Source organism: Acipenser ruthenus, chromosome 6 (assembly GCF_902713425.1).
Source record: "Acipenser ruthenus chromosome 6, fAciRut3.2 maternal haplotype, whole genome shotgun sequence".
Classification (NCBI taxonomy): Eukaryota; Metazoa; Chordata; class Actinopteri; order Acipenseriformes; family Acipenseridae; genus Acipenser; species Acipenser ruthenus.
Genome location: NC_081194.1, coordinates 67,551,932 through 67,563,359, shown reverse-complemented (window position 1 = coordinate 67,563,359; position 11,428 = coordinate 67,551,932). Strand labels below are relative to the sequence as shown.

General features: G+C 35.1%; 1 protein-coding gene across 20 annotated transcripts in view; it reads right to left on the bottom strand.

Annotated features, from left to right (window-relative positions):
• Positions 1-431: 431 nt before the first annotated feature.
• The window catches only part of LOC117410574 (pumilio homolog 2), a 47,964-nt gene continuing 36,967 nt past the window's right edge, over positions 432-11,428 (bottom strand). For 11 of the 20 annotated variants that reach the window (XM_034017206.3, XM_034017211.3, XM_034017220.3 and 8 more), the window contains 4 exons: positions 7,548-7,673; positions 5,099-5,220; positions 4,449-4,656; positions 432-3,281 (listed from right to left, as the gene is read on the bottom strand). In XM_034017206.3, the coding sequence (XP_033873097.3) occupies positions 3,150-3,281; positions 4,449-4,656; positions 5,099-5,220; positions 7,548-7,673 (588 nt within the window). In that variant the 3' untranslated portion in view covers positions 432-3,149. The remainder of the gene's footprint in view (positions 3,282-4,448; positions 4,657-5,098; positions 5,221-7,547; positions 7,674-11,428) is intronic. The other 9 variants (XM_034017212.3, XM_034017216.3, XM_034017217.3 and 6 more) reach the window with 1 other exon arrangement.

Sequence of the window (11,428 nt, the reverse complement as noted above, 5' to 3'; positions counted from 1 at the left end):
CAACACTTTATGACAGCATTAATTTTACAGATATCCTTAATACAGCTACCATGTCATCTATCAATGACAGATACCCTTGAAAAGTATTGTTATAAAGTTGTATCTATTTGGACCTGTACAAGTTTATCGATTCAGTGAGTACCCTCACTATTAAGTAGACTGTGGAGAAAGTGTCGGTAATCTTCATGGAGAGTATGTTTGTTTGGGAAGAAACTGATTGATTCCTTGATCTGGGATTAACGGTCAAAGTAATGAGGGTTTAGTATTTACTGAGAATTTGTTTGTTTGAAACAAAATTGTTTGTTTCATAACTTTCCTCCCTGAAACACTGCATGTAGTAAACTATGTTAGGTACCCACAGATGTGTGCAATTTTTGTCTTGTGATTAATATTGTGTGTACTTTTAAAGCAAAAGCCATAATAGGCATTGATCCTACAGAAAACACAAAGACCACGTTTATTTCATACAATGTTATTCACATATTTCTTTTTTTTCCTTTTGTTTATACAGCATATACAAATAATTGAATGACAATACTCCATCAGAACTGCCAAAGAGTCTGGTGGCAGACTTGATCAAACAGAAAAGACAAATAAACTGGTTCATAAACCATCTGTCTCTCAAAGGAAACATCAGCAGAAAGCTTAGTGGTTTTGTCACAATTTAACACAATTATTATCTCCCCCAACCCCCCCCCACCCCCCCCCCCCAAAAAAAAAAAAAAATTCCTGATCAGTACCACCATGACTCCTGTGCTGAAAACCAGAGTGCATTACTCACATAATGACCCCCCTTTAAGAGCAAATAGTTGCCATGGAAACTAGGGCTGTGCTGCTTCAGAAAACAAGAAACAATGCCGAGTACAAAATAGCCAAGAAATTGCAAAATACTGTATTTACTGCATATTGTGTTCTAGGAAGGGGAATACTAACAAAAAATAAAGTCAGAACTATGAAAACAATATCCCGTGTGCTACGGGAAGCTGCATGATCAGCCACACCTGCAGTATATCCAGGACGAAAGGGTTAAAGCTGAATGAGGTTCTAAAATTACATTTAAGGCAAAAGGATTAATAACTACATTTTTACTATTTTCAAAAAACTTTTTTTTTTTTTTTACATTCATAAACTAAATGAATATTATTTTTTTCTGCACAGCACTAATAAAACAACTTTTTACCTTGTCAAGGACATCATATCCAAGGGCTTACAGACCAAAAGACTGATCACATTCAAAAGTTTGCAAGTTTGTCATCTATACAAAAAAAAAAAGCTAACTACCAAAAGTCAGCGAAATACAAAACACTCTTACATCTCTCTCAGAAACTGAATATACAAAGAATGTTTTTAAAATATATCCAGGAGGCATAGATTACAAAGGATTGTTTAATTATACATATCTGGTCACAATTCTGCCTGCAAAAAACAACAAAACAATGCTGTCTGTAAATGTACATAAGGCCGCCTATAAATGTACATCAATGTGTTAGTGTTACAACCTCATATGTTCATATGAATATAACTGACTATCATACATACTTTCACTTGCAAGTTAGCAGACATTTCCAAAATACAGTTCTATTCTGTACAAAGATAAAATCCTGTCGCACAAGATGGAGAGTATTGGTTTCCGTGGTAATTAAATGCCTGTCTAGTCCTTTCAAATTCTAAGCGCAATGTACTGAAAGAAGTATACACTTTGTCAAAATGACCATATTGACAGTACATTTCAACAGCTACAGGTATAAACAAAAACTACTGTTTCTAACAATAGATAAAAAGAATGTCGTTTTGTATTTTTAAAGTCATATAAAGATAGAATTAAAAAAAGAAATCAATCTTGATCCAAAGAAATAAATGTACATTATACAACACTATATGCCAGGGCAAGGTGTAGGGTTGTGAATACACAAAAAAGCAAAGTTTTGGGGTTTTTTTGTTTTGTTTTTTTCCCAAAAGAGTAAAAGACATTACATTTACAGCATCAAGGTTTACAAATATACAACTGTACAACCAAAGTGTCACTACTGAGTTAGCAAGGCTTGTGATTAACATTGAAAAAAGATTTATTATTATAAAATTCAAACTGTAAACTAACATCCATATAGCTAACTAGACTTATACACTACGTATTTATATGAAGCAAAAAACAATATCTATTGGAGTATTCATGCATGCCTTATAATGAGTTATCAAGTTTACCCTTTGAAGGCCCCGTTAAATTATCAACTCTGCCCAACACTACAGTTCATGTTTTAAAGCCAAAAAATAAACCATCAACACCGTCACAAACTTTCTTACAAATCAATAAAGGAAGAAAGAGAAATCGTCAGCTATTTTTCACTACTAAACATACTGGAAAGTTGCTTTAAAAATAAAAATAACCTCCATACTTTTCAGACTTACTTTATGCATGGAAGTACCATCATGATCCATCCCCCCCCCCCCCCCTCCCTCCTCCTCCTCCACCACCCACCTCCACCTTGTGCAACGGTTAAATATATACAATGCTTCTATACATCACTGGATTTGTTTGAGGAAGAAATGCAGGGCAGTGGTCATCTCAAAACATTGAAGATTGAAATTTCATATTAAGCGATGGAAGTTACATTTTTAAAAACTTGCACTAAGTTTCATTAGTTTTGCTTTTTTTTTGTAAAAAGTTACAAAATGTGAACTACCAAAATACAACTTAACCTTTTCTTCTGTATACACAATTTCCATTTTCATTTTACCCACCGGTAATCTCTAAAGGTATTTGCAATAGAGATGCATATAAATTAAGTCCTTTTTTGTTGTGCTGTAATGCCGGCAGAGTTATCAAGTCACGTGCTGGTGTACTATACGAATACTACATTTATTTTTTCTTAAAAACTACCCACATTTTTACAGTTAATTTACAAGGTAAAAATTTACAAAATATGTGACAACTAGTTTGATACAATTACATCATATACACGCATTCTGTGCTTTACCCAGCATAGCAATCTGATAAATCGCTGGAAGTGTAGCTATATATACTGGAACATGACAAGCTTACAATAGGAAGTCAAAGCATTCTTAGGTTAAGTTGGCTTTTTGGTAATTCAACTTAATTTGTTGAAAGCATCAAACATCTGAAGGGGCTGTATCAATTTCTTGTGCATATCCTACATCAGTCCATTAGTTGGTCCTCCAATTGGCCCTAAGTCAGTGCTGTTTTTCATGTAATACTTCTCCAGTTTGGCCAAGATGTGTTTTCCATAGGTGTACTTGCGCAATGTTGCAATGTGAGGACGTATCTGAAAATAAGGGTCATGGTTAGTTTTTTCCCCATAATCAAATATTTTACCACAAATCAAAATAGCATGAGTATTACATCGGTACAAAAAGTGCTCTTGAATGAGAAAATCAGAACACGGTATATCAAATATAAAGCAAAATGAAAATTACATCTGTAACAGTGCCCTGCTAACCTACAATGTAAACTGTAAAAACTGCTGTAAATATTTCTTCAGCTACAACATAAATCAGTCCCAAGAAATTAAAAAAAAACTAAAAACATTTACAGCATAGCAAGAAATCAAGCATGAAAATACTTTCAATATTAATTATGAAAGAAAGGGTTTAACTGTTTATTCCCAAAAGATATTTAAAAACATGAATTGTTCATTGGTTTATTTGGGATGTCTGCAGCATTTAAAACCCTGCTTTGTAATTACTATTTTTAATGAATGACCAAGACCCTTTATTTATGGTGTTTATAATAACAAAAAAAAAACAACTAAAATTTGGGTGGAAATCGCATTTCAGAGTTTTACAAATACATATTGGGCGTAAAACCAGACAGAAAAGCAGCTAAAATGCTTCTAATCTGTGTTTATGCGAACTGATAGTTACCTTGATCTAGGTATACAGTATGTTAGACAGCAGCAACTCAGTATTTTCAGATACTTGAGTGGGTCAAATTCAGAATGAAAAAAAAAAAATGCAACCTACAGCTTAACAAGATTTTTTTTGGGTAAAATCAAAAAATGAAAAGGACCTTGTTAAGGTATTTTCCAGCACTTTATGAAATCTATGCCAGTGCCTAAAATTTGTGATAATATATTACATCCCTCAAAGTAAAACAATTGTAGGTGGTTCCCATAACAAAATTGTTTTAAAATGGTTTATTTTTAAATTAATTTGTAATGTTTCTCATCACATACACATGGAAATATAAAAAAAAAAAAAAAATGTGTTGTATTCAGAAAACACAATAAAATTGAAAACGTGCAGACTCAAATTGTATTTTAGACAACATACTGGTTGCCAAGAACATTGTAACATCTAAAAACTCTGATTTAGTTACAATGTTCTTGCTCCCAGCCAGTGGTTAATGAATGTTCAACCTGCAAATTAATAGTATATTGTATTATTCATTGTAAAAGAAAATAAAAAATAAAGAATAAATAAAAAGTACATACATAATTAATCCCTACCTTGTGCATGATTATCTTGCGCTGGGCCGGCTCTGCCATGTCAATCATTTTCTGCACTACGTAGTTGGCGTATTGGTCCTTCATCATGGTGTACAAGGCACTGTGGGGGCCATCGTTCTGACAGCAAACCTCGTCGATCAGCAGAGCCCTCTCTGAGCGGGACGAGTGGGTCACACACTTCTCCACCACATTGCTGACCAAAGAATTCCCAACCGTTAGGAGCAGTGAAAAAACAAAACTTCTAAATGAATTGCTTTTATTTATTTTATTTTTTTATTTTTGTACTCAGTTATTGGAATGCCAGTTTGGCATCTTTAGGATTTTCCAATCAGCAGGTAGGCAACAACCAACATTTCATTTTTTGCTATGTTAATTCACTGAATAAAAAAACAAAAAGATGGTGTTGCTATGATTTTTATATTCTAGATTCATAATTTCACTGACACCCCCCCTTACAAGGTAAAATTTACTGTAAGGCGATCAATATATCTGGCTAAATGTATTACAGTAGTTATGAACTGTACCTACATCATTTACATAAATAACATATATTTATTCAATAACACCTTACTAAGTATGCATAATGGAACAGAATACATACATTTAGGATGCAAGAAATAATTTTTTTTGTTTACCTGGCAAATTTGTGTTGGCTCAAGGCCAAAACTTTCCCTCTGATCTCAGCAACTATTTTACTTTTATCTTCAGGGCGCCCATGCTCAAGAACATGTTGAATGACATAATTGCCATATTGATCCTGTTGAGTACAAGAGCTTTATGAAAATCAACAAGTAGCAAAAAGAACATGCTATACCTCAATTGAAACTCTTATTTCACACAAAAAATGCATGCACACAAGATACATTAAAAAAACACAATCCTAAGACTAGGCATAAGAAATGGATAATTAACCCTTTGCGGTCCATTTATTAATCGCGCGTCAGGCACGCCAGGTCTAATTAATTTTCACACGCGCAGTTAATTTTAGACGCGCTGTTTAAAAGTTTTTTTTTTCACAGTCAAACGGGTTTAAATGGCCCTGCATATCAACAAAGCACTCACTAGGCATCTCCAGCCCCGCCCCACCCTTTCGTTTGCTATAGCGTTCACCTATGCAAGAAATAAATAATAATAATAATAATAATAATAATAATAATAATAGTCGTGCATACCGATCGATAATCTTCGGATCACTCGTTTTATCACCAAACTCCCCAATAATGCGATCCAAGTCATTATTTTATTACTATAACATCTCAAAAAAGCTCTGCAAATGTCCGTGTTTTCTGTGCGCTGATTCAGTCAGCCAACTTGTTTACTTCAGACCGCCCCCGTTATCTGATACCTGATACCATGTATGACTAATCATGAGATACGCCTTTTTTTTTTTCCCCCCCCGACTTGTCTCGGCTCCTGTCGCTCCCACTCGGCAATTGAATGGTTTTCTCGGCTTTTTCCGGAGAAAAAACGACTAGACACCCGTTTATTGCGTTGCTATAATGATGTCGGACCCAGTCCGACAAAGGACCTGTGAGGAATAATTGCAATGTCGGACCCAGTCCGACAATGGACCGCAAAGGGTTAAATTACTGTCCATTTAATTGATATTAACAGCAACAGAGCTAAATACCGCTATCATTTCAACCACTACCAGGGCAGCTGGCTCTTTGAGCTAAAATTTTATATATAAAGCAAATCCTGCAACACTTAAAATATACTTTACACAATCCAGTTTTAAAAACAAGGGTGTTTTAATACTGTATGTGATGCTCTTTACAGAAAACAGCAGATTAATAGTTCTACCTCTCAGCCAAGGATTAGATTCATTTAGAGAAAAGTTGGAGAACTAATCCTCCATATGTTTAGAGAATATACTTGTTCTGACCTCGTAAAGGGCATCACTTGACATTGTATAAAAAGGTTTGGATGTCGTCTCCAATGAATCTCTTTGATATTTCTAGATAAGATATAAGGTGTTTTTTTTAAAACAAATGTATTTGCCTCTTCATTAAAACACATGAACGTTCCGGCATTATATTTAGGCTTGCTACTATTTGATTTTTATTTTTTTTGCCAAATCGACGATTAATATCGACGTTTATTTTTGAAAGAATTTACCGTTTTTTTTTCGATCTTTATTTTTCAATTCAAGCCATTGAGAAACATCTAATTTAGAGAAACCCCTTATCATATTCAACATGCAACAAAACCATGGTTACCAACAATCTAATTGAAATAACGTTTGGTCACAGCGAAGCTACACCTAGTAAAGCTAAAGTTCCTACACCTTAACCCGCTAATTTCAAAGTAGGCGCTTTGAATGACAGGCGCTGTAGCTGGCAAATGAAAGTGCATAGTCGGTCTGATGATTTAAAGTCATTTAAACGAATGAGAGCATTCTAGCGCTGCTTCAGCCAAAGAAATCTGTCAGTACAGGATGAAATGACTGACGGTGAAACTACACTAGCCCACTAAGGAATCACTGATTTTACTGACAGCGACCCCTAGCCATTTAAAGTGGAACGGAGACGGGACAGACAGCAAGCATAAAAACTACACAGACGAGATGATTTCTTAAATTATTATTTTTGTAAGAAAAAAATAGCAAGTGGTTTTACCGACGTTTATCCTATATAAATTTATTTCAGTCAAACTCATATTTTTGGGGAATTCGACGTTTAACAAACTTTACCGATTACAAATCAAAGTAGCAAGCCTAATTATATTCCATAATAAATCAACATTATAGGGACAATACCAATATTTTTTTACAATTTTACAATACGTTTCCATAAGAGTTAAGCTAGGAAAGGAAAATCTTCAACATAAAGCTCCCTCCTAATGCTGAAGGAACAAATTCAGCAACTGTGTCGACATAGGAGGAATCTTTAGTTTGTACACAGGATACATGATGCTGTGCTAAATTATGCCCTACGGGACTTGAGAAAACATATTGTAAAAAGTTTCTGGTTTTATTTTAGTTGATTTATGACAGTGGTAACGGGTAGCCAATCTGGGAGACCTAAGTGGTAAGTGACCTGACACTTGCATTAGAGGGTTAGTCAGTGAGTGGTTTGGGCTCACCTGCACAAGCTGCTCAGTGTGATGATGGAGCTCCTCCAGGATGGGCATGGTCTGCTCTGGGGTACAGTGTTCCAGGATGCGCTGAATCACTCGGCAGCCATAAGGGTGAGTCGAAAGCACAAACACCTTAAAAGGACAGAGCAAGCAAAACACTTTAAACATATTGCCCTGTAATGTAGCACATAATAACAACCTTAGAAGAGAATGAGAAGAGAATGAGAAGAGAATGGAAAGTTTCATGCAAACTGAATTGTAACCTGATCATTTTAACTACTAGTTCTTACTTTTACATACAATTTCTGAGAGAAGAAACATTTTTACAGTTATTATGTACATCAACATTTGGTTTATACTGCCTATTATAAAGAGCCAACTTCCCAAAGTTTCGATACGTTTAACATACCTTTGTGAAGGGAAAGTGTATTTGAAAACAAACATTGGAGGTATTTATAGGCTTTTGATGCCATGGTAACCACACATTTATTTATCTTTAAATCTTATGTAATTGTGATGTCATTCACTATAGATCAGGGGTGTTGAGGTCTGAAGAGAAGTGTTAAATTGTGTCCAGTTAATCAAATAATTAGACCAATTAAGTAATTGAGAGCTCGGGTGGAACGAAAGCCAGAAGACACTGCGGCCCTCCAGGAACTGAGTTTGACACCCCTGCTATAGCTAATGATGTAATGATCTACTGTTCCATTCGATTTAACCCTTTCCGGTCCATTGTCGGACTGGGTCCGACATTGCAATTATTCCTCACAGGTCCTTTGTCGGACTAGGTCCGACATCATTATAGCAACGCAAAAAACGGGTGTCTAGTCGTTTTTTCTCCGGAAAAAGCCGAGAAAACCATTCAATTGCCGAGTGGGAGCGACAAGAGCCGAGACAAGTCGAAAAAAAAAAAAAAAAGGCGTATCTCATGAATAGTCATACATGGTATCTGGTATCAGATAATGGGGGCGGTCGTAAGTAAACAAGTTGGCTGACTGAATCAGCGCACAGAAAACACGGACATTTGCAGAGCTTTTTTGAGATGTTATAGTAATAAAATAATGACTTGGATCGCATTATTGAGGAGTTTGGTGATAAAACGAGTGATCCGAAGATGATCGATCGGTATGTACGACTATTATTATTTATTTCTTACATAGGTGAACGCTATAGCAAACGAAAGGGTGGGGCGGGGCTGGAGATGCCTAGTGAGTGCTTTGTTGATATGCAGGGCCATTTAAACCCGTTTGACTGTGTAAAAAAATACTTTTAAACAGCGCGTCTAAAATTAACTGCGCGTGTGAAAATTAATTAGACCTGACGTGCCTGACGCGCGATTAATAAATGGACCGCAAAGGGTTAAACCTTCAGGAATCATGTTATCTATTCTATTTATCCATTTATTTTCTTTTATTCTTCTATACTATACATTATCTAATTTTATTTTTTCTAAAACCACAAACTTGCAGGGGTGCCCAATCCTGGTCCTGGAGGGCCGGTGTCCCTCCTGGTTTTTGTACCAACTGTACCCTAAATTACTTCATTGGACCAATTAAGTGCTTATTAGAAGCTTAATTGGTCCAATTAACTAATTTAGGGAAGAGTATTTTTTTTATTCTCTCAGAATTATGAAATATACATAAATGCTTCCAAACTGTTTTTGAAATGTTGGGTAATAATTTAGACTATGTAATTATTAATGGTACTCTAGTCCTCTCTTCCCTTTTCTTATAAATCAAGTAGTTCAGTCATATTGAGTTTGTCAACTTTTCTCAATTCTCTCTCAATAATTTGTTCTTTATATTCTCTTTTCTTAAGATTTATTTTTAATTCCTTTTTTCTGTTTTTTGTAGTCATTTTCATCAGGAGAGTTTTTTATCCTTATACCTAGTCCTTTAAGAATTGCTCTTTAGTATAGATAGGATATGAAGATGACATATGTAGGTACTCACGCATATCAGTAGATTTCAAGTAAAGATCTGTTTTAATAGATCCTTGATCAAGTTTAACCAAGGTGTCTAAGAATTCAAATTTCAGATTTTGTCCACCTTAAATCCACCGAAATGTTAGGGTGGACATAATTTGCTAAATTTAATAAAACTGTACAAGAGATTTTTCTCCATGTGTCCATATTCCAAATATGTCATCTACATATCTTATGTATTCTAATGATTTCTTGTCTAATTTACTCAATAACAGTTCCTCCCAACAAACCGCTCGATATATCAAACAAAAGGGTTGGATCCCAACAGGTTTGTTATAGTGAGGGTGTACTGTGTGTGTGTGTGTATTATATATACACACACACATATATATATACTGGGACAAATATTCGAATCAATATTTTTTGGCATGTATTCCGATACAAAAATCAGATGTTTGTATTTGCTACAAATGACAAATACCTTGCACTTATTTAACGTTTCACCAGAATTTGCGAGACAGTTTCAAATAATGGCAAATGAAAGAGAGCTCTGTGTGATATGTGAGATTAATATTAAAAAAAAACAAAAAAAAACAAAACAAAACAGAATCAACACGGCAGCTCTTGAGCCTCTATTTGAAAGCTTCATACAGCAAAAAGTAGACAAACCAGATTATGCGCATGCACGCTAGTGATCTCTATGGAAAGCCATCTGGGACAAAAATGTGTTTTGTAGTAATTTTTATATAGACTGTATATATTATATATTTAGTTGCGACTTATGTAGAATGTAATAAACGTGAACCAAAACTGCAAGTTTTTTTCCCCTTCACTTTACAACGCCATTTCCACATTTTTTTATTTGAAGTGTTTAACCCTTTGCGGTCCATTTATTTCAGCGTGTCTCAGGCGCGTCAGGTCCTTGTTCGCTGTATTTTTCACATACCTCTTCATAGTCGTGCTTACCGATAAATCATCTTCTGATCACTCGTTTTATCACCAAACTCCTCAATAATGCGATCCAAGTCATTATTTTATTACTATAACATCTCAGAAAGCGCTGCAAATGTCTGTGATATTCTTTGAGCGCTGGATGCAGAAGCAGCTATCTTGTTTGTTTATGTCCGTGTTATCTCTGTGGTGCCGGGGCTATTTGTATTGCTCAGATCCGCCCCTTTTTTTTTCGGCTTCTCTCAGCTCCTAGCGGTCTCACTTGGCCACTGAATGGTTTTCTCGACTTTTTCCGGAGAAAAAATTACTGGAGACCTGTGTTTTACGTCTTTTTGATGATGTCCAACATTGGACCGGAAAGGGTAAATTGTAATGTTGGACCAGGTCCGACATAGGGCCGCAAAGGGTTAAAGTTACATTTCAGTTTTCGTTTGCTTGTTCAGCAACAAAAAGGCACAAGTAAACCTCATGTTATTACTTTATGAAAACGTGTCGATGGCCACTGCTTACTGTGAAGAAACGACAATGGCAAGGAATGAAAAAATAAATAAAAAATAAAATGCAATGTCAACTTTATGTACTATTTATTTTGGGAATAAACAAACATTCAACTTGAACTGCTATCTGACATCCTTTGGTTTGTAGTTAATTCACTGGAGTAAAGTAAGTCCTACACAAAACTTTACTCCTGGGATATTTTTCTATTTTAACGTGTTACATATTGTAAGGTCTTGCTGTAAAATAAAGGCACACACACAGGGGCCACAGCCATGTCCCCTGCTGCTATCTCTGCCTGAGCGAATATCTGAACATGAAAATCCTGCGTTAGAATATTGATGGCTATATATATTGATGGCTATATATATTGATGTATATATATATATATATTATATATATATATATATATATATATATATATATATATATATATATATTGCTATCAATACATGTGAATTACAATGCACTCTTAGTACTCTGCCTCCCCACATGAAACCCATTAAATAAATCACTT